Below are 25,946 nucleotides of genomic sequence, written 5' to 3' on the forward strand. Positions count from 1 at the left end.
CAATCTGAACTTATCGGTATAGATACGCAATATAAAAAATATTAGATTTTACAAATAACTTCAAAACAACAGTTCCATTCGGGTAATCTAAAACGCATACCTGTAATAAATCAACGTACACCACCTAACATATCTAAAAAAAAAAATATAATATAAGAACTTTGAATAATAATATATTATTATTATCAATTTATCACAAAGCGTACGAACGTGTCACGCTCGATTGCGCCCACATATTTTATTGGCAGACATTAGAAAAATAACCACAGATATATACTAATATATATATATTAGTATATATCTGTGGAAATAACTAAAATATTCGCGATAAGAAAAACGACGAGAACATTTCTTTTTGAGGCCGCTTATGTAATATAAAATATTAATATATTATAAGTTTATAACTAATTGCGTACTATGATAGATACGTAGATAGGGTGAAAAAGCTCGTGATTTTTTATCCATAGATACTTACCCTCAACTGTATCGGACCCGAATTCGGGCAAAGGCGCCGTGTGCCCTCGTAGCAATTTCGCATTCGACATGAACATTCCGATGGTCGATTGCGATCTCTCATCGTCTTCCTCGTCACCTTCGTTGAACCCATCGTCGTAATCGCCCTCAATATCAGAGTATGTATTATAACTGGTCGTTGTCACCTCTTCCGTGAATTCTTCCACCTAAACACGAATAATATAATATGCATTACACTGCACATTAATATACAATGATAATACATTTTATCTCTTCTGTGTTTTTTATGACTTTATGTAACATATTTAGGCAAATATAAAATGTTCGTAACTACTCGCTATAGGTATATATATTATACAGTTAATAATATGCATAAATACATAATTTATATTTTACAAGCAATTATATGAGACTTACAGTTAAAGACACTCTAGGGGTCCTCCGGGGCTCTTCGGTTTTTTTCGAATTCTGATTATTTGAATCTACATACATAATATTATCATCGAATCAATATAATAATGCAATATTTTCACGTAAATTTCGAATTTGAAATTGTGTTACATACCCGTTTGTTTAGGAGGAAATTTAGAAATTCGAGTCCTTGCAACTGGAACTTTTTTCTTTGTCTGACTGTTGGCGACAATCTGTAAAAAAAAAACAAAAATTTAAATATATGATGAAAAACACCCTTTTATAACTTACAAACATAGTTATTATTAGTGCAGTGTGACAGTTGAATAACAAGCAACTGCCTTCTAAACTATAAAGGAATGAATGGCAGGAAGCCATATATAAGCTTAGTATGAACGAAAAAGGGTTTCAACATAACATCGTGTTATGTATTTAATACAAATACCTATACAGAAGTAAATACTATGAAGGGTAAAGGAAATATATAGCGTACCTTGTTTAATATAGCAGTGGCCAGGAGATCTTCGTAATTTTTTTCGTTTAAGTCTTCCGCCAATGGAACAGCGCACTTTTTCTGGGCAGCCTTAAAACATTTATACATATAAAATTTAATTTTATGAATTATTAATATTTTTTTTTGTTTGTAGTGATAGCATTTATTCGTTCTCTCATTTTTAATCAAACTAATTTCTTTATGTGGGATGATTCAAAATTGATTTTTTTCACCTTGTTTGAACTTATTATTGATGATTACAATATTATTAAAAATTATAATATCTTATCGTTCTTGTGTAAACATAGCTAAATAAAAATCAAAAAATAAGTTTGAACAGTAATTAATAAAATAAAATATGCAAATAGAGTATGACATAAATGGGGTGATCCACATTTAGATTTGTGATGATGGATGGTGACGATTCCTTTTTACGAATCACCACTTGCCATTTTCTCTGGCCATCATACTTTAAAATGTCTATACCTACTTATCATTTATTTGTTATATTAATAAAAATTAAAAATAAAACATTTGTTGAATAGGTACTCAAATTGTGTAACTCTTGTGTATTTAACAATATTTTTAGAAAAGTATTTGTCCTACGATTAAGACCGTGCCTACGATTATGTAATGAATAATGATACATTGATATATAATACATATACATAAGTATACCTCCTGTACATATTAGGTTATAAAAACAAAACCTTATAATGAAAAAATAGTAAAACTATTTTTTTATTTTGTTAAATTGTGTAGTCCTATATCCTATGCTATACCTAATTTTCAAATTGTAACTAATATTAACAAAATTTATTTTAAGTTCACACTAAAAATAACTAAAAATGAATGTGTATCCAGTAAAATACATTACTCTGTTTATGAAATATGAGTTGTTATTATAAATACTACTACACGTCTATTTGAGATTGTAATGAATGAAAAACAATAATAACAATAATTAGTAAGAACTACAGTTGTGTATAGTGAACTAGTGCAACGGGTGCAACGGGTGCAACAGTTGCACGTTATATTTTATGTAGAGATTCACGTATAATATTTGCTAATCGCTACTCAAAGTATAATCTATATATATTATATATGTATTTAAAAACGAAGTAATACGGCACGCATTACGCATATAGCTTCATTTGCAGCACGCTAATGAGTAGAATAATATTAACATAACGAAAATCAACGCACCTATTATATGAATTTAAATGGTAGATATCTACTTTCAAATTGTACATTATTTCCTTACATTATATTATATTATTAGAGAGTGTAATTTATAAAAGTCAATTAAGTTTAGAAATAAAGTCCTATCTTATATTTATATAATATATATATATATTTGTTATAATTTAATTTTAATAAAAACTAGAATTTCACCAAATCTCTAGGAGTTCAAGACCCCCTCAATCCATGTACCCCCCTCCCCCACTAGTAAGCATTTTGAAATTTATTATCTATTATTTAAAATATCTGAAAGATAAAATGTACAAAAGTTGTTTTTAAATAATAGAGAGTTTTAACTTTTAAGTACTTATTTAATTAATAATAATAAATAATAATAATTTATTTATTGGTTTCCATGGCAGTTATTATATTTTATGTGTGGAAGATAAAATATTCGACACTGTTTTTATCATAAAGAGATTTAAAATAAAGTAGTGGTAGGAAAAGCATTCCAACCACTGTAAAAACTGACCTGTAGTTCTGGAAGATGTTCTACGTCATAAGACACTTCTTCCAAAATTGTATTTAATTTTATGGGAATGTCGTCAAACTCATCAGACTCTAAAAAAAAGTGTATACTAATATAATGTAGGTTAGGTGCATATTTTGTACTAAAAAAAAAAATATATTGAATTGAAATATTAACGTTTAAGGCATTAGCAGTGAACCAAAAAAATAATAGCGGCCGCCGCGTCTATAGATTATAGGGAGATATACTGCTAAATGTTTAAATAAGAAGACGGCTGTTCATTTTTCACTTTCGAATGCGCTAAATACGTTTTTAATAGATCCTAACGATCCGTTCGGACATGTATTAATAATAAATACCTACCGTTTATGATGGAGTGTATGGCTGCTGTCAGCGTGGTGGCCAACTGCTCGTGGTACTTCCAACATATTGACATGTCTAGGCCAGAACAAAATTATTGAATATTAAATTTAATATATTATACAAGTATACGGGAGACTGATTTTACATACATAGCGGGTGGGTGGACAGGGGCGTGAGGCATACGTCATCTAGACCTCCGTCCACCAGCCCTTCCACTAGCCGTTCCAAGTAATCGCGGACTTCAAAAAACTTATCTTCTGTAAAAGAAAAAATGTATAGTCTTACAAACGCACATACTATATTATTAAATACAATAAATATATATTAAAATTTTTTAGTGAAATGAGTGTGTGTAGGTACTTACGATCATTTTCCGCCTTGGACGCCACTTTCGCTTTTAATTTGGTGTTTAAAATGTCCCGCTGTTGGATGCACAGCAGTTTGTGTCTGAAAACCGAAAAGAAAAACCATTATAACACTGTCATCGGTTATCCGTGAGTTTGACGTGTCGCGTGCTACAAGGGAAATATAATATACGCATATAGTCGACGACACTCACGATCGCATGATGAATTGATGATAATAATATTATTGTGTCGTTGTTTCGGTTATATTATTAGGTATTTTTCGATTACCGGCGTTTTTCGTGTACACTATAATACGCCTAGTACCGGTAGTATATTATTATTATAATTATATTAATGATATCAGACGGTGAAAAACTTAAACAAAAACAGTTCGAAGCAACAGGCGAAAAACATGAACGCGAACACGTCCATGTCGTTTTGGTCGTCGGTGTAGTCCGCCAGAAAAGGCCGGTCGGCCATCGGTATCGCGTTGACGCTCATGATCGGACGGCGACGAGACTCAAAATAATATTAAAGATAATATGCAGCAGCGGCGGCGGCAGACACAACGATAGGAGCCTACACCTGTCCGAACGCGTATCGGAAGAACCGGAAGAAAAAATTTACTTTCACCATGTGTCCCTATATATGTATACATAATATTTATATTGCCGCGAGTGACATAACATACGACGATAGAACGTCCCAGCCATTCTACCTAACAGCGGCGGCTATAAACGTAATACATAATATTCATACATAATAATATCAATGGCCACGATTTGTATGCGCACCGTCTCGCGGCTGCAGGAAACAATCCAAGTCTCGCGTGATTCGCGCGATCGTAATAATTATAGTGCTGTGAACAATATTGATAATAATATGTAACACACTGCTGCAGGGTGGCAGGGATTAGGACTTAAACTTTTGCATAATATCGTGGAAATATATCATATACTTATAGCCTATAGGTAATGTTAGTTTTACCTCGGACAAACAGATTTATGGAAATTTTACACTGGATCAATGTTCGATGGACCTTGTTTGGAAAATCTAAGCACAAAACGTCCATACAGCATAGGTACTCTCTACTTTTAATTTTAATTTTAATGAAATAACATACATTTAAATCAACGTTATTTGTTAGTATTAGACATAAAACAACTAATTAGGATACAATATTTGGTAGTGTTTCCATTTTCTCAACAAAAAAAATGTAACTATCGCTGCAATTATTGAACATTCTAAATTTGAACTTTAAATGTTATTATACAATGATAATAAAATGTAATAAATTACAATTATGTACTAAATTAATTAGTAAGTTAATTAATTGAATAAAATGTTCACAGATAAACTGTTCATTTAAAAAGAAATATAATAACTTAGAATTTTTTTTGCATGGTTATAACACAGGTACAATTAATTATATAATTTTTATATTATACACAATGCCTCATGTAATTACGATAATAAATAATAATTAATATCATAATGAAAAAATATTATATCAACAATTAAACACCCGAATTATTGTCGTAATTTAAACACATATATTTGTTAGGTCTTAATAAAAAAATTCAACATTTACTATTTTTATTATTTTTTACTTAAGCGCATATAAAAATATAGGTAATAAGTAGGTAATCCGTGTACTCCGTTGGCCGTAAAAAATAACCACTCTTATATTATTCAAACTTTGTTCAATTCGTTAGTTAATATTCGGTATAATGATGTTCAAAATTAAAAATAAAAAATATTAAATTGGTGGCTAGTAAGTAGTAGGTAATAACTAATAAGTAACTTGCGTTTCTTACAGATGACCATATAAACCAACTGTTCGCCGAAATAAAAAATATGTGTTTATAAATTTAATCCGCGTGGATAAAAAATTTAGTGACCAAGTATAAGTTACAGGTTAAAATTATATCCAATAATATTCATAATAACAATTTTATTTTATACCAATTATAAACTAACCATTCATATAACAAAACCTTTTACAACATGCGATAATAGTAAATTAAATTATTTGGAAGCAAATTCTTAGACTATTACATAATATAATATAGTTTAAAAATAGTTTAGAAATATTAATTGCCGACCCAATCACAAAGTTATATAACAGAAGCGTTAGAAACCACACGTATTGTCTGGACTCTGGACTAATCGTTTAACAATTAGGTATTTAATTATTGATATTTGATATAGGTACTAATTATTTATAAGTCTTTTAAGATAAGGCCTAATTACTTGCAACAGTTGAGCAAAACAAGTTTTCGACCAAATCGATTTTGTTATTTTGATGTAATTCAAAACTAATAACTCTAGAGAATTACATTTTTCACCAAATATATTATTTTGTACTAGCATTTTTTGCTTTAAACTTTTAAAAGGATTATCTATCCAAAATCTAAATCGATGGCCCGAGATATGATAACATACGTAGTTTTTAAATGCGATATATTTAATATAATATAAAAGATCGTTGCGATTCTTAGTAGGTAGGTAATCATGTACTATATGGACGTCTGACATACATATTATACCATTGATTTTATAATATTGATAATAGTATATTATAAAATCAATGGTTAAACTCATGACAAATTATATAGGTATCATCACAGCATGTTGATACGCATCCTTCGCTCTTTACTTCGCCAATATAGTAGATCTCCACTTCTTATTGGCCGTCAATCATATACATACATATATAACATAGAACAAAATCAACCAATGAGAAGTGGAGAACTACGATATATCAATGTATGTCAGATGTTCATAGTACAAGATGACCTACCTACTAAGAATCGCAAGGATCTTTTATATTATATTAAATATATGGCGTTTAAAAACTACGTATGTTATCATATCGCGGGCCATTGATTTAGATTTTCGTCTGACTGCATAGTGCATACTCAAAAAACATATACAAAATAATTCCAGCCTCTAGTAGTCTAGTGATGAGTGATGAATGTTGAGTGATGATAATTAATATCTATCAATACTATCGATTATCGAATGAAAACAACAAATCGATTACAATATTATGTAACATGCCTGAAATAGTATGGTTTTTCGATAAAAATTATCGAACAATATTATATATTGATAGAGCCCATTGCTAATAATGAGGCACCGTCTGTTGTAACACATATTACCATTTATCTACTCAATTATATTACGTTCAAACTTATTATCTATATATTTTTACTATAAACAAATACTATTCCTACCATTATCACAGTGAAACAACTGTTGTCCATATTAATTGAATTACATAATATTATAGTGTACTACACCGAGTGTATGTACCTACATAAGTTCATTGTCATAATGTATATGTTGTAATTCGTTGATCATTTACTTTTGATTAAGTAAGGTTAAACATGTATATTGCTAAATTACTTATAATTTATTATGATTCTAATCGTATCAATATTCGATCTTAAATATGTTCTGTAAAATATGGTTTAGTTAAAATTCCTACGTTCGATCGGCTATTTGTAATATGCTTATACATATTAGGACAGCGCATATTCATCAAGGTAAGTTGAACAATGCGTTCAAACATTTGTTTATCATATTATATATTATTTAAATATAGCTAGGGAAGTATTATATTTATGTAAGTGCAATATATTTAGATTCCCAAATTCTATTTTATATATTTATGAAGAGTGTGCTAATTTTAATTTTGTGGTGTATTTATAGATTTTGAGTAGTGACTATTTAAAAATTTAAAAATAAATTTTTTTTTAAAATTATTAATACAAAAGTTCTAAAGTTAAATTATAGGTATCTATTAATCCATTTTAAAAGTTCTATCAAGTTAGTACCTACTTAAGATTTTCTGCATAGCTCCTCTAATATATAATTGTATAGTAAGAAAAATAACCGAGAACTATTTTACATTTTAGACTCTGAGCTGATGGCGAAAATGAATTGATCATAAAATGTTTATGTATTAGTGTTATCTGTGTTTAAAAATATTATTTATATTTTTGTGCTTTCTAAGAAATTTTTAATTTGTTTTTGTTTTTTTTTTCCATAAATGTCAATAAAAATTTTTTCGTTGGATCAAAAAGCTTGAAAATATAATACAAGGTTTCTCGTAAGTTGTAATTGTAGATATTAAAAAATAATTAGGATTGGTATTATGCTCCATTTTTTTTATATAAGCATTTTAATTTAAAATGTTGACAAAACTCATAAAAAATCACGAAAAATTGCAAATAAAAAATAATAAATTTTCGAATTTGTATATATCTAAGGATTAAGAGTTTAAAACAAGATTTCTAACTATACTGTTCATATTATACTGTAGTAAAAAAATCTAAAAAATATATATACCTGAACCAAGGGCGTGCTCAAAAAATTGATGTGGGGGGGTTTTAAAGTAAAATTGAAGGAGCTAGTCTTTTACCTAACGACCATTTTTTATTTTTTGTTTTTTAATCAACAATAAATTCAATTATTTATAGATTTAAATATTATATTGCTAATATAGAAACTATTATACTAATATACAATATAGGTACATTCAAAAATGAAAGAACAAAATCTAGTTTTCTTGATTTTTTGCTCAATTCATTTAAAACTTCTTCTGCTGTTACTGGAATTTCTTTATGAACAGCTAACATAGCTAAGCCATTAAGTCGAGTCTAAAACCAAAAAAATTGATATACATTTTTATTTTAATATCCAGAAAATACCTCAGTTATTGTGTTTCGTAGATAAGATTTCAATCTTTTGAGACAAGAAAAAGTTTTCTCGGGGTGGATGTTGAAACAGGTAAAGTGCATAGTATTTTTATAATAGAAAATGTATACTGGGAAATATTTCTTTATCACACTGTCTCAATGCTTCTAAACAATTTTTTGGATATTTTACATGCTTATTAAGTTTGGTATTCCATATATTATGTAGTTTAGCTTTAAGCTTTTAACTGTTAGCTTATCAGTATCGAGGTAAATTCAACAAGTTCATCAAAGTTTTCTGAATAAGTTCCAGAAAATAAACACTGAAAGCCTAAAAAATAAATTTATATTTTGAGTATTAAAAGTACCTATTAAAAGTATATTAAAAGTATCGGAAACTGCGGGGCAGTGTACATATTCAAAGTTGGAAGCATTTAACGATAAAATACGAATTAGGAAATTTTATGATAATATAATTCGACAAGTACATTATAAAGATGCATTATTTGTTTTATAATAAAAAATAAAAATAATACGGTCAATGGGTGGGGGGGGGGGGTTGAACCCCATGAACCCCCCGTGAGCACGCCCCTGACCTAAACAAATTTTTTATGGGCATTTTAAGTTCAAATTTGACGCAATTAGATAAATAATAAGCGATAACAAATAATTATGAATTAATAATTTAGTTATTTTGTTGTAATTCAAAAAAATTTAATATTCACGGGCAGGTAATTTAAACTTTTAGCGTAAATATTGTATACTCACAATGTCATTTTCAAGCCCAATGATTTTGGCAAAAGTTTATTAAATCTACTGTGTTACTAATATCTAATATGTAGTAAAGTAATTTACTTTAATTTTTAATAGTATTACAAATATATCATACCAACATAGATACTTAGTAATATAGACTGACAGACGGTTTTCGCTTAGAATCGTTTTTCGTATGCTATATGATTTATTATTGAATTCAAATTTAAACATAGGTACATTCCAGTTACTTACTCACAATGACTCCTCATCTACTGTACAGCAGAGTGGTTACCTAATTTCCCTCTTTTTAAGATTATATTATGTCAATAAACATTGACACACTGTATTATTTTACCTGCTAAGGTAGGTACGTTGAAATGTTTAATGATAAATTATAATTTATTATTAGTTATAAGATATAACTATACTAAATAGATGAGAACAAACCCTAGTTTCTGTACCTGATTCACTTTATTTAGATTATGAGCAGAGCTATGAATTTATTGGTTAGATCATTAATATTAATTTAAAAAAATATGTCGTCGTCGACCCATCGACGAATATAATAATATAATATAAACGTTGCTGTTAGCTTACATATAGTTTATCTATCATTTTAAATTAAGTTAGAACTTAGAAGAGACAGTTCTTAATACATAATATAATCCCTACATACTCTTTCCACAACAAACACATAATCGAATTTAAAAAAATGTAGAAATAAGTATTATAATAAAACAATAAATAAATAAATTCATGATACAAATCTTAATCCGTAATAATGCATTTAGATTGAAATTATCATTTTCATCTTAAAGAAATGTTGGACTTTGTTTTAGGTACCACATAATATTATTAATTATACAAAAAATTCAAAATATGTTACTTTCGATATCTTTTATTAATTAATTCCCGGAATATTACAATTTATTCATAAGCGTTTCATATTTTCTGATTAAAAACTATAAATATTAGTACCAAAAAAAAGCAACCAAATAAATGTATTTTTGGTAGGGGAATTAATGGAAATAAAAATAATTTTGTTGTTCCGCAGGCATAAGTAGTTGGCGGCGGGCTTCGTGACGATTCACAGAACGAAATACTATAATCCATATAGGTGCGGTTAACTAGACCACTTAAAACCGTCGTATCCAGTTACCACAGCGGGCAGAGACGACTGCAAGACATCGCCTTTATATTTTATACCATATTATCATATTATCATCGTATAAAAACAACATTATATTATTATCATAATAATTTGCCGGCTACTGCTGCTACCGCGGTAACAGGGACATAATATCTTATCGTATAGTACCGCGGTAACGGCGATGGCGGTGAACACCCGTCGTGCGGGGGCGACTACAACGTCCGGGGCAATCGTAGCGGCGATCGCGCGAGCGACGGTGATGATGCTGCTGCTTCTGGTCCAGGCACCCGGTTCCGGGGCCGTCACCGACGAGATGCTGAAGATCGCGTGCTCGGACATGACGCCCAGGCACCCGGGTTACCGGCCGGAAAACACGCAGGGCGCCCCGTGTCCTTACCGGCTGATGGTGGACCCGTCCACGCCCGTGATTCCAGGCAACCTGGTGAACATCACGCTCACGTCCGTCGGCGTGACCATGCCGTTCAAGGGGTTCATGGTCCAGGCTCGAGACGACGACGGCCGAGTGATCGGTACGTTTCTGCCGGAATGCAGGAACGTGACACAACATCACATGATCAGCTGTTCCAACGGCAACGAACCATACGTGAGTGGGGGTTTTTTTTGAGGGTTTTTCAAAACGTTTATTTGCCATATTTCTATAGGTATATAGAGATATAGATATAGGTATGTACGCAATCGATGTACAGACTTTTTTTAAAAGTCATGGCTTACCACGCTTCTAAAATTATATGATCAGCTGTTCCAAACGAAGCCGAACCATACGTGTATAGGTTTATTTTTAGGGTTTTTAGTAGTTACCGCTGATTTCCCCAATAGTGTCGGATATATTAGTAGATACGCAATCGATGTACAGACTTTTTTTTAAAGTCATGGCTTGCCACGCTTTGAAAATTACATGATCAGTTGTTCCAACGGAGACGAAACATACATGAGTGGGGTTTTTTTAGGGTTTTTCAAAACGTTTATTCGCCATATCCCTGCATTACACTGATGTAACTGGACGATAGCGTGGATTTAAATATTCGATGCTTCGCAATAGTACCGATATATTGGTACCATTGATGTACCTATATATAGATTATAGACTTTAATAGTATTGTTCATTCACATAAATTTTAAATTCGTAATTGGCAATTTCATGCATATCCCTTCCACACATCTTGGTCGTTTTTTTGCACACTAGTTCGTTTTCATATATATATCTTGATAGTTTACCTCAAGTACCTACAAATTTAGTTCCATTAAAATTAAACTATAAGCAAGTGTTGATTAATTTTTTTTTTCCTAACATCAAATATATCATAATAAGTTATAAATTATATATTATAATGTTCTGTACCTACTTCTGTCAAATTAGTGGATCGCGCCAATACAATTTATTATAATATTATATACGATTTAGTTTGACACTTATTGTTCTTTAATGATTAGGTTATTAGGTACCTATTTATTAATTATAGCCATTATATTATAGCGTTTATAGAACTGTTCAACAATAATGATAAATTATTATAATTATTCAAAAGCCAATAGGTACTGTATAAACGTACTAAATAGTTAGTAACAAAGTCGATTGCAAATAGTAATGTATTTTTACACACTAATATAGATTAAGAAATAATCTAAGGCTAATCGTCAGCTGTAACCTAATTATAATTATTAATGTGTGTATAATATGTGTGTATATTCAAATTAAACTTAAATAAGTTTATGATGGTTGGAATTTTATTTTTTTCAGAACTCAGTGGTTCAGTCAAATAACAAATATAAAATAACAGATACTTTTACGTGGATAGCTCCATTATCGCTCAAAGGATCTATTCGATTTAAGTGAGTAAATACATTTTATTGATTTATTACTTAATCGAATTTAGGGATACACAAAAGTACTTTTAAGAATTTAATTTAATTGTAAGATGTTTTAAAGCACAGTATATATAACTAAGTTGTTAGTTGACGTAGAACTAATCGCATACCCAGTATTACAACTATATACTATATACTAGCTTTAAAATGTATACATCATAAATAAAACCCCCCCTGTCTTTATTTTACACCACTAAAATCTATGGTATTGGATCTAATCTACACGGCAGAGTATATTTAAACAAACATTGTCTGTAAACTATTAGAAGATTCTGATCAAACAACACTAGATCGAACAATTGTAATCCTTATAATTATTTATCAAAAATCAAAAGTAGGTACCTATAGATACCAGCTGATGCACTTCTCTAAAACCAGCTAAGTGAAAAATCGAAAAAAATGTGTTAGAATGTGAACACGTGATACACAAAAATAATGTGACTAATAACAGTGACAGCATAACTTGCAGCAACCATTCCCCTATTAAATACCTACTAGTAGTTAATAGTACTTAATACTAGGGTGCCTAGATAGTAGCATAGGCGCAAATAGGGGGGGGGCTTTAGGGGCTAAGCCCTCCCAAAAATGTCCATAGCCACCCAAACATTCCCTACGTTTTGTTTTAAGCTTATTTAATATTATCAAAGTAAGGCTTTAGCCCCCCCTCAAATCACAAATGCTATTTGCGCCTATGGATAGTAGCCTAAGTTCTCTAGTTAAGCTTATATGGCAACAACAACCCCTTGCTCTCGCATGATTTTAATCAAGGTGGAATAATAAATTAAAAATTTAAATTATCAATCCACCTTGATTTCAGTCAAGGCTGATTAATAAGTTTAAATTTATCAATCTACCTAGATTTTAGCGCTACATAGCGAAGAAAACTCAAATGGCCACTTTATCCTCATTTCCCCTTATTATATAATGATTTATATTTTAATAATATAATAATAAAACAAAATAAACAAGTTCACTATTTTAAAGATAACCAGTTCAGGGGTCACATAATGTAGACGTTTAATAATAATGTACCGATTCTCTATAATAATGTTATCTAACAAAATATATATGCATTACGTAATAGACTTATTAACATCCAGTCATTCAGAACAAAAAATTTTAAAAATATCATCTATGGCACCAACAATATGTTTTTTTCTAATAAGTAATAAATCTATATGACAGGACAAGATTAAAACTTATGAGCAGGGTTCTCATGTAGTTTCTCATGCCTACAACTAGTTCATAAGGAGTCAAAATTGTTTTAACATTTAGTAAGAATTTCAAGTAACTAGGGTTATTCGTTTTTAAATTACAACAAAATATCAAAAATTGAACGATAAAAATTCAAAATTCAATGTTGTACATATTTTAGATTCAAACGCTCATAAAAAATGTATGTTATTTTCCAGTAAACTTTTTTTTTTGTTTAAGGTAGGACCAATTGTGGGGAGTCTTCTATCAAAATTTAAAATGTTAGCTATGAAAGGAAAAACTTTTAAAAATTTCTGACTGAACATTTTTTTGAAAATTTTCGAAATTTTGATAAATTCTAAATTCTAATATTTGATATACCTATAATCATTACAAACAATAATTTGTGTTTCTGCTAAAAACGAAGAAATAAAAAAAAACCTTAGATATACGTAAAGCCAAAAAAACTATTTTTTTTTCATATGATTTTTCAATTTTTGGTGTTTTTGAACTGGGGGTGCTAAATGGACAATAAAATCCAACATTCTTTGTAACCACGCTATTTTGCAAAAAACAATCTATAATTGACTTTCGGTATACCTTTTGAAAAGTAACATTATTTTACCACCGCGTTATGATCATCATGATATTGTATAGTATAATTATAGTATAACGATAATGCCTGATGTTAGGTGCGTAAGTCCCAAATTCTACATATAAGTAGATCTATATAATATAGGTACTGTTGGGGAAATATAATTAATTTAAAACGTTGCACAAGTTTTTAGTAAAAATAAAAGTAACGATAAAAATGTGTTAAGTTACCAATTAAAAGACCACTAATCAAAAGCGTTATAAAGGATTACTTTTGTTACGTTTGGAATTTCTGATAATGATTTTTTATTAATTAAGCAAATTTACTTATTTTTAGGTTCACAGTTGTACTAAACTTTAAACATTTCTGGACTAATGAAGAAACCGATGATATTCCTGTAGCTAAACTTTCACCAGAAGAATTTAACATAAAAAACTCTATTAATCATGAATACTATATTTACAAATTGTACACTAAAAATTGTTTTAGTTAATACAATAATACGGAGAAAAACTGGCGGAGAACAGAGAAGCATGGAGGGAGATAGTGGAAGCGGTAATGGGCCTAAATGGTCTAAAATAAGCTTAAAAAAAAAATACAATAATTTATGTATATAAATAATAAATATTAAGAGTGGTACCCAATAATATAATATAATATTAATATGTTTTATTTTAAATATAATAATGCCATAATTAAAATATACTAGCTGTTCCTGCACGGCGGTGCACGTCACAAATTAAATAATTCTAGTGTACCTGGGTGTGTAGTGTATTTTAATCTAACTAACGGTAATGGTGCATTTGCTCACACTCTGGGTAATAGACAAAATATTATAAAATGGGAATTAAAAAAAAATTACCTACGCCATTGCAATCCTTATGGCATGCGCACGGTTTATGATCGGAATGACGTTTTTCGAATGATAACCAAAAAATCGATTTCATAGTTTCAGGTTTAAAAATATAACACATTTTCACATGAACCCTCCCAATTGACCTTCATGGAATGTTTTTCCCACGGGCCTAAATCTCGATCGAGGTCGTGTGAATTTAGTCGTGCAGTGCAAACGTCGGATCAACGCACACTGCACAGTCAATATGTCACAATGTGAAATGAATCGGGGTTGTCAATAATATTATATAGTGTATAATTAATATGCAATATATTATGTACCGGTATTTAAAACGTGCAAATCTTATTTTTATTGCCGACAATTTACGCGCGTAAACATTCAGAATATTATACTATACGAGTACCTACATACTATAGGCATATTATAAACCACTGCAGGCGGATTCAGAGGTCAAATTTGTCTGGCAAAAGCAGAAAACCTTTTCCTACGTCAATACTATACGGACATCCACTACTGTCTGAACCACAGTGGAAAACACAGGCTAAGAAATAGGTCAACTACGGTGGAAAATGTCCCTGTACCCCCCCCCCCTTTGGATCCGCCACTAAATTATAAATCATGCAAATGGAAAAACTATAACAAACAAGTCTGTTGAAAATCATTTGGCTAACAAACAAAGCACTTTTAACAGAAATTAATGATGAATTTTTTTCCGTAAGTTATTATTTTCGTGATGTTTTTCGAAAATTATGTTTTTTTTACGGATGAAAAAATATCTCACCATAATATATCTCCCTGGATATTCGTAATTCAACGGTATAGTCCATACTACGAATACTGGACAGTACCGATCCATAAAAGGTATTATATATTTCTTAGTATTTAAGTTTTATTGAGTAATCACTATTAGTGTATATCATACTAATACTAATCATAGTATAGCATTGACTTTAGAATAATTCTAAATTTATATTCATTGCATTGTTATATTAAATTTAAAATAATTTTTGTGTAATCTGGCATAGGTTTACTTGAAGAAAAAATATCAGGGACCTTAGCCCCCTCCAGTCATGCCTAATAGGTTCTGCTAATGTCTAAATGGCTTGCACAAATTCATAAGAGGTCACCTCGCATTTTCTATGGAAATTATACATAAACGATATAACTTAACTTACAAGTCTGGAAATAATATTATATTGTTGACAACATTTCTGGTGATTCACTTTAAAGTCTACAGTCGATTGTAACCAAAAGTTTCACATTGGTCGCTCTAATTTCATTTATTTTAATGCAATTTATACTACCTACTATATAACATACCTACCTATCTACCTATATAGGTAATTACTACTATATATACAAACATATGGAAAGGATAGTTGTATAATCGCTTTATAATGGCTTATAATATGCTTTATACGGCTTAGAATCCTTCTCATCAGTTTATTACGATTTGAGTTTATTATTATATTTTCTACGTATGATATGAAAGTAAACATTCTATAATCTATAACACCAACATTTGGCTCAAAACGATGGTTAGTGAAACCGTGAATTAGATTTAGTTTTTTTTTTTTTTTTATTGATCTCAAATACAAATAGATTTAGTTTATTCATGTTAATATATGTTTAAGATTTAATAACTGTGTATATTATTTAATTTTAGAAATCTATTATTTTCTCGGTTTAGTACTTTTTAAATACCTACTGGCTAATAGTTAAAAAAATTAATAAGTTATGCCTTGAAATATAGAACAATCTTTCATAGAGCCGGACCTGGTTTATTGTAGTAAAAAAATCCGGAGCAAGATTATTATCTTTCTCTCTTTTACTCTGATGATTTTTCTATGATTATAATAAAATATTAAATACGAATGGTTACCTATAATTTATTATATTTTGTTATCCATTGAAATAATCAAATATTGGTCACCCTGTACACTTTCTGGCTTGGAATAATGAATATATCCTTGACGCCAATCAGCCGCACTCGCGTACAACAATTACCTAGTTAAACTAATCCCTATTAATATACCTAGCCAATTATACATTATAAGTTATTAACTATTTATTAATATTATCAATCATCATCATAATAACGATTTGTCGGTTTACCTACTGGCTACTGTAAACTTGAGTATTTTTATAATTTGTATTCATACGTAAATTAATAATAATAATAATAATAATAATAATACCTACTTTAATAGTTTAATATAAGTACCGCTATAATTTGATAATAATATTATAACGATACCGTCGATATTATATTATCTAATACGCGTATTCGAGTATGGTGCGCATACTAATATGTCTCTTAAACGTCCATACAAATAATAAGTATATAATTATATTGTATTGTCGAATACAATATAATATATATAGACATACAGTATAATATGATATTTCATCAATGTCATTCGTGACGTGTCGCGCGTACACGTTTGTGAATTTGTGCGCCGATAGAATATTTTAATATATTAATATAATGCCATTATAGTATTATACTCATAATAATAATAATAATAAACGCTAAACATAATTTATATTATACAATATAGGTACATTCAACTGTTCCATATTATGTGGGTCACACAGGAAACGAAGAAACGTGTGCGTACACTGCAGACGGACCACCGTATTTTTTGAAATTATTGTATCTATTTATTGTTACAAAACAATATTTTTTAACGTTATCGTTTTCTTAGTTTTTTTTTATTTTTTTAATAAAAGCATACAATTTTTTTTGAGTATTTGAGCACATCGATTGATAACATTTTAATTTTAAATGAGCAGGTTATGAGTTTTAAGCAGGTATTTTGGACGAGCTGAGAGGATTGGCTACCCAAAAAAATATCAGTCTATAGGCCTTTAGACCTCTTATATGCTCATCTAAGCTTTAAATTAGTTACTTTGATATTTATTCGGTTGAACCGGTACATTGTTATAACTTAGAGCAATAATAGACATTTTTGTTTTTCATGCCTCAACTGTAGCTTGTTGTCACTCATCACGCCTAATTATTATCATTATATTATATTATCTATATATTTAAATATTTTCACCAATTCTCAACAGAATAAAATTAGATTGGAGATATACTTAATACAAGTAAATACTTTCTACACTTGTAATATAATATTGGTTATCTATTACATTGTAAGAACCTTAATTGCGTGTACCCATGAGACTACAAGAGTGAAGAATTTGATATTATAATTTATACTGTACATATTTTATGACTGCCCTAGCTTAACAGTGGCGCCGAACACGGGTATCAACTGTGAAAAATTCCCCAGAACTATTAATGGGTGGGCTAGGTGGATGGGTGGGTGATAAATGATAATACATGATCAGTCATTAGTGGTATTTAATATTTAAAGGCAGTATATCCGATATCGTGATTATAATGCACTATTCGAGAGTAGCTAAACATTTTTTTTAATTAGGTAGGTCTAACACTAACATTTTCCCCCTATAACATAAAGTATATAGATCGAAGCCACTGCCTAGCTACCAAGTGTGAGACATCATATTGGCAGTATTAGGCACATAGGGTAGGCAACTACAGACTTGGGAGTTAGGACAGTCACAACTCACAAGAATAAAACACAATATTATAAAGAATATAATATTATCAATTATCATTAAGGCTACCATGATCGTATCATATGGCTTTAGTTTTAATATGATCTTATGACTTGTTCTTAGAACTAATTAAGACACAAGTTTTTGTAACTACCAAACTACTAAACTTTGTTTTGTAAATTCGTTTTTCGTAATTTTTAATTAAATTTTAAAACCATCCTTGCAGTATACCTACTCAGTTTGAAGGTGTTACGCGGAGGCCTAATGCCGAACTAATCACAGTTGTGACAGTAAATTGTACATATACCAGATACCGGGGATGTATAAGTAGGATAATTTTATCCTACTTTTATATTCTGTAGCTATAAAATAATATTATATTATACCAGTACTTATATCTGCTAATTGCTAAAGTATTACATGAATATAGGTGTAAATATAAAATAATATTGACGCGAATAATTCAATTATACTATATATCGTTGTTTATAAATGTTTGTAATAATTACAGTATTGTTAACTATATCGGTATGAATAGCGTACTATAATAATAGTCTACCAATCCACCCACAGGAAGCAGTTGTTTTTTGTGTGTTTAATATTTTAATCCAACAGTTAAATGATTTAAATTAGTTTTTAATATTTTGTGCAACTTTAAATAATTGTGTTGTTCTCATTCAATTCTTTTACAAAATTGGTTGACCACTAACCAGAACCTGGTCCATCGACCTTAGTAGTTCCAATCGGGGTTTTTTTTTTTAGATTGATTATATAGTTTGCGTTGGATCGTTGCGGTTATTTATTTGAGTATATCAGATATTTTTATTATTTAATTGGTTAGCCCAGCTCTGGATGGTAAGTTGGCTTACCTATAATGCTAGTTGGACAAATTGTAAAATATTTTTAAATTTCTTCAGGTTAATACTTTTGTTTTATTGTATCATAACCACAGATATATACATATAATACGAATTATCTGTGATCATAACCGTCCTAGCTGTCTTATATTAGATTTATCATAACTGATCATTGGTAAGTGATAACACATAAATTTATGAATTATAATATATTACATTACCTGCAGTATATATTTATTTATAATTTGTATTTTTTCGTGCAAAGTTGTGGTTTCCATTGGACGTATAGAAACAATACATATCCGGAAAGTAAATAATATGTAGAGAGTGCCTTAGAAATCCCGTAACCTCTTTGACCATTTTAAAATTTAGAAATCGCCCTACGATGTCAATTCAAGCAAATATTAAAAGACCGTTAAATTTGATGAAACCATATTATACTAGGTACGCTCGTGGACTTGCAATTAGGTATAGTAATATTATTCGCTAAATAGCAAATACATTATAAAATATCGATGCACCAATAATATTCTTTTAAGATTTGTCGAATATTTAATCGATTTATCGTGAACATCAACTGATTCTTCTTATTATTGCGTCAGTGATATTATGATGACGTTATTGAATTTTTATAACGTACTTACGTGATATATACAATATACAATATCAGCTAATAAGAAAATACAAGGTTAATGTATATATACATAAAGGATGTTAAGTATCTATTATCAATTATTATTGGGTATAAAATAATATTTTGCATTAAAAGTACATTATACAAGTCATAACGCATGTATACATATATATATATATATATATAGGTGTACCTACGTAAAAACAAAAATAGATTTCATGAATTGATACTGTTACGGGCGAATAGGTACTTACATAGTTGTACATAAATAATAATTATTACTTATGCATAGTGAAAAATGTACTATATAGCCATATAGATATGATTATTTCACAGCCGAGTCTCCATAACTCGATAACTAGAATTTTGTCTTGTCCCCCGAAGTGTTTTTAAGTCGTGTTTGAGCTGGTATTGCGTATAACTCGAAAAATACACGAGTCGAATTTATTTTTATTCCCCTCGAGATTCGGGTTGTCGAGAATCGGCTGCGTATGATAAGCTTCAGCAGTCTGAACGGTTACCGACTGCAGGGCGATTGTGTTTTACACTACAAATTATTATATTAGGTCTAATATAATATACCTAATAGTTGCCTTAAACCCTCCCTTTTCAGTTTTCAAAATGCATTAGCACTGCGTGTTTAAATCACGTAAGGTGCGTGAAAACAACTTGACATATGTCAATATAATATTATATTTTTTATGTAAACTGCTCTAGAACAACGAGCCTGCGGCAAATCGCTGCTGCGCACGAGCCACGAACGTTTGTAAAGGACACGAATAAATACGGAGGAACCTGTATATAGTGGTGTACTGGTGTACATAATATTATACACTTATGTTTTATTCAAATGTTAATTTAAACATGTACACCTAATTACACGGTCATTGTTTCGACGGCCTGTACAGCCGTCACAATGGGTCATTTCTATAGGTCAGTGTGGCGGATTTAATACTATATACGTCATAAATTACACACAGATATAATATTATAATATATATATTTATATATAAGTATATGTATACAATATATATATATATATATATATATACTCGTTACACATTTATATGTATACACCTTTAGCTGAATGCACCTATGCGGCTATGCGTATTATAATAGACACGTGTAATTTACTACGAATACGGGTGACCTTGAAATTTAAAAAAAAATTACCATCTAAAACGTTATTTTAAAATACATTAAAATTTCATAGAAGAGTAATAATAAATTAATATAATATAATAGTTCAAAAAAATATTAGTTTGCTTTAGATAATACTTACTATTTATACGATGAGTGCCGATAAAACGCAGCAATTAAATAAATGTATGTTGGTGCCTGCCAATTTATTAATATTTACCTATAGCCCGAAGGTAGGTACGGTTAATTAGGTAGCAAAATGTTCAATTAGATAACATTGCACTAAATAAATATTGCAAAATTAATAGATACCTATACTAATTATTATAAAATGTAAATATAAACTTGTTATTAATTTCTTAGTTCAAAAATGTTAAATGAAACAAGAAAACCTACCTACCTATTATTATCACTATATTTTATTGATTTAATAATTAAAAATGTAAAATACTTAATTATGAAAATTTATACTAACACCAATTATTATTATGTTAGTTCAATTATACGAATATATTATATGTTCGATGAGGATTAAGCAAAATAAATGATATTTTATCAATTATCAGGAGAAAATAATATTATTACTATATTAATTATTAGTATTAAGTACGACGTATTTATAAGGAATATATGCCAATATATAATTATTGCCTTATTGACAGGGAGTAACTGGCGGTTTGACCTAAAAAATCCTAGGACTTTTAAAATAATCGGAAAAAACTAAAAAAATGTCTGTTTTTATGTTGTGAAAAAGAAATTTTAATCATGGAAGCTTTTATTTTAATCCATTTATTATAAGCTATTTACATTTCGGAATTATGTTTGTTTTTTACTATAAATGTTGATAACATTATTTTTTCTATATTTTTCCTAACATTTTTTTATAAGCATTTAAAACTCAAATATTGACAGCATTTGCCAAAATCATAAAAATCTGGAAATTATTTTGTAGTTTAAAAATCTTAAAATTGATTAAAATATAATATAAATTACGCTTAAAAATACATTGCATCGGCGTGTTACACCAAAAAGGAGTTGAACAATCACAATGTCTTTCCGGGCAACGCCAGGTAATACAACTAGTGTATTATAAAATGTATATATTATTTATATAATATTAGTATTTTACTTAAATGGTTAAAATATTTAAGAAATTAATTATGTTAAAGTATTATTGTGATTTTTAAATACGGGTAAGCACCTACACGGTTCTTTAATAACTCGTTACATATAATTTTAACACCCTTACGTAATAAATTATGTTCTCTTCTAGATTCATCAATAATATATGAGATACAACGATACCGAACACAATATAACTATATATACATACCTTTTATGGGATGGTGGGAACGTAGGACAGTCAAAACATAGATGAAACCCCCTACTAAAAAATTTAAATAAAAGCTTATAATACTTTATAGACAATAATGAATAATTTTGTTATTTAAAATTAAATCAACCCGATTTATAGTTATTGATTAAATATTATAGATATTAATCTAAAACTTGAAATTAATTGTGTATTTGTATACTCTCTACCAGTGTAAACTGTAAATTGTATACAAAAAAATTATTCATTAATTTAAGTAGATTTTCCTATGGCTTAAAAATGTGTATAAGTCACTGAATAGTTTTACAGTGGGATGTGGGGGGAGGCAAAGCCGGGCATTCTCCTCAACATTTTCGTTTTCTTACCAATTCCCCTAAACTACCTAGAGCGAAATACACCAGTTGCCCTCAACCTAATGTACTAGATTCCTTCAAAATAATATATAAATACACGTCACGACCACAATACCACACCTGACGTAAGATAAAGGAGGTAAATATGTGACGTCGTACAGGTCGCAGCCATAGTATTAGTATTCAATAATGAAAATAAAAAAGCACATAATAAACGAATTAATACAATATTTTTAATGATAATAATAAACGGCATGTAATTTTAATTTGTCAAAAATCATTGTGACGTCTAAAATTGTCCAAGCTGATAAAACGTGTCCTCTTTGTACCATTTGCTATATTTTACGTTGAGGAAAACTGTTAAATTTAGTTGAGGGGAACTGTTAAATTTTTTAAATACCGAAAACACCCGCTGCAGAGGGTAACTGCAAGTCAATAACTATCAGAACCGAATGGTTTTATTTATTAATCTTGGTTTTCGCGGTCCCAAACCTCAAAAAATACTGTCAAAAAGACACTTTCTAAATTTTTTATAAAATTATTTACTTTTGTTGGAAAAAAATATCGGGTTTATAATACTTATTAAAAAAATTATAATATAATAATATGTAACAAAAAGCATTAATGCGAATATTGTACATTGTCCAAAACGATATTACGGCGATAGTACAATAATAATTATACCGGGAAGTTAGCAGAACGATTTTCTCGGCGATTAATTTTTATTAGGGATTCAGTCGTCGTTGAGTAACCACCTGCCGACTAACCACATAGACGCGTTTTGATAATACAATTAATACCGTACTTTGAATTGCACGGCGGTTATACACCCATCTTATAGGTACGTATTATTACAATTTTCTATCCGTAAACATCGTTATTATTATAATAACTCGCTCAAATTGACTTTCATTGTTATGCGAGCTACTATTCCTTTCCCAGACCGATCAAGAGAGGAAATCATTCTTGGATATTATTTATTTTTCCATTTCGGACGACGACCGCATACAACTATTACGGCAGATCGCAACTAATCGGCCAATATTTCCTCTATGCATATATTATATTCTCACACACGCTCACGTTCACACGTGGAAATTATGGTCAGTTTTCGAGAAATCGATTGACAATCGTATATTAAAATAACAACATCGAAAAAAGAAATCGAAAAAGTACAAAAGCTATATTTACAAAACTTGTTAAGAAATAAAATATTATTATATTGTATTCATTAATATTTATGTTTTCGTTTGGATTATTTTTTAAGACAACTATTAATGCAGTTCGCTACTAATTGCCCATTATTTCCTCAATATATTATATTCTTACACGCGCTCGCACACTCACATGGAAATTATGGTCAGTTTTTGAGAAATCAATTGACAATATCATATTTTAAAATAACACGTAACAACATTGCAAAAAGAAATCGGAGAGGAGTACGAAAGCTATTTTCAAAACTTGTTAATAAATATATATTAATAAAATATATTATGAATATAATATAATATATTATATTCATTAATATTTAGGTTTTCGTTTGGATTATTTTTAAATCGCAGACTTTTACTGCCAGTTAATTCTGGATGATTAAGCATCTATATGATAGTGACCTAATTAATTAAAATAATAATTACCTATTAATTATTATAGGTAATTGAAATAATAATAAATATGATTGTATTTATTTCATTGATATTATACTATGACTTTATTATTAATTACGCATAGCCAAAACTGCAGTAGCTACCTACAATTTTCTTTGATCCATTTATTTTGGCTTATATAAATTAACATTAACCAACCAATTAATTTACCAATACTATTTGGTCTCTGAAACCGGAAGACCGGATACAGGAAACCATACCCTAAAATGTTACGCGTGCATAGGCTTAATATAAAGTTCTGTATATTATTACATTAATATAGGTACCTACTAGTAGATTATTCGTAAATCGTAATATACAAATATATTACGGTAAAACAAATAATGTATGGTATATTTTGAGTAAAGTTGTTCATCAATCACAATAAATTTAGTCGAAAATTATATATTCAAAAACAATATAATCTAGTATTCTATAGTAAAATAATATTGACATACGTAGCTATAATAATACGTATGTTCAATAGTTTTACAGTAGGTAGGTACATGCAGTGTATGTCGTTCGATTTTTGAACAATTACCTAACTATATTATATTAGTTGTATATTATTGTTTTAAACTTATAAATTGGATTAATATGTGTTCGAAATATACACGAACAACGCTACAGAGTCGTACTCAAATGCGGTTATATGTTTTTTTTAAGCATTTCACTACATACCGTACACGCTATAATATGCATTAAAGCGAATTTACAAAAATCAACACTTACGTCTCGTGGAAGAGTATTCCGAACGGAAATGGTTTTCTGAAAAGATCAGCGAATGCAATAATTATGTACAACACGCACGTCGCATATTTTATTCAAACGGATAATTCGCGCCAGAATTTTGTGAATCGATTGCACAACACGATGATCATGTAACCATATAATAATATTATTATAATATTATATTGTACAGGAACTGACCGAATACTCATTCCTTCTGAACGGGCCGTGGTGATGCGGACTACTGCAGACAGTCTCCGGTACCTACACCGTCACACGTTATACGTACAACCGAGTGCATTCACATTTTAATGATGACCAGTAGCAGTGGTAAAGTTATACGATACATAATAATAATAATATAATATCGATGCGGAGGGACAGCACGAAAAAAATGAATAATAATAATAATAACGGTAACAAATGGTGCGTGATGCGATGATGACAGTGCATGTATATATTATTATATTATATATGTATATATACACCATGCGCACATATAGGGGCACCTATTGTGATATATATATATATATATTATATAGTTGCAAAACGCACATTTAAAGTCTACGATTGAATTTTTTTTTTTTTGTAAAACAGACTCCTTTGAAAATATTTTACAGACGTGGAAACGTTAATACGAATATTACATATTTTGTATGAATAACTATATTATATTACACTATGATATTTTTGGCCTATACTGCAACTGCGGCTGTAGCGACTATT

The 25,946-nt window shown here is 29.5% G+C and overlaps 2 protein-coding genes across 7 annotated transcripts in view; one reads left to right on the forward strand and one right to left on the reverse strand.

Annotated features, from left to right (window-relative positions):
• LOC100160431 overlaps positions 1–25,946 on the reverse strand; it is a 49,922-nt gene that overhangs the window by 10,427 nt on the left and 13,549 nt on the right. For 3 of the 5 annotated variants that reach the window (XM_029488283.1, XM_001946912.5, XM_029488286.1), the window contains exons 2-9: positions 3,817–3,899; positions 3,602–3,709; positions 3,453–3,527; positions 3,093–3,181; positions 1,379–1,468; positions 1,040–1,118; positions 892–956; positions 476–680 (exon numbers count right to left, since the gene is read on the reverse strand). In XM_029488283.1, the coding sequence (XP_029344143.1) occupies positions 476–680; positions 892–956; positions 1,040–1,118; positions 1,379–1,468; positions 3,093–3,181; positions 3,453–3,527; positions 3,602–3,709; positions 3,817–3,899 (794 nt within the window). Of the gene's footprint in view, positions 1–475; positions 681–891; positions 957–1,039; positions 1,119–1,378; positions 1,469–3,092; positions 3,182–3,452; positions 3,528–3,601; positions 3,710–3,816; positions 3,900–4,011; positions 4,316–25,223; positions 25,565–25,946 lie in introns of those variants that run through there. The other 2 variants (XM_029488285.1, XM_029488284.1) reach the window with 2 other exon arrangements.
• LOC100166015 (defense protein l(2)34Fc-like) lies at positions 6,189–14,785 on the forward strand. Of its 2 annotated transcripts, XM_016804199.2 has the most exons (5): positions 6,189–7,350; positions 7,891–7,916; positions 10,313–11,012; positions 12,168–12,259; positions 14,421–14,785. In XM_016804199.2, exons 3-5 carry the CDS (start codon positions 10,590–10,592, stop codon positions 14,575–14,577), a joined length of 672 nt encoding a protein of 223 aa, XP_016659688.1. In that variant the 5' UTR covers positions 6,189–7,350; positions 7,891–7,916; positions 10,313–10,589; the 3' UTR covers positions 14,578–14,785.

This window comes from Acyrthosiphon pisum, chromosome A1 (assembly GCF_005508785.2).
Source record: "Acyrthosiphon pisum isolate AL4f chromosome A1, pea_aphid_22Mar2018_4r6ur, whole genome shotgun sequence".
In the NCBI taxonomy this organism is placed as follows: Eukaryota; Metazoa; Arthropoda; class Insecta; order Hemiptera; family Aphididae; genus Acyrthosiphon; species Acyrthosiphon pisum.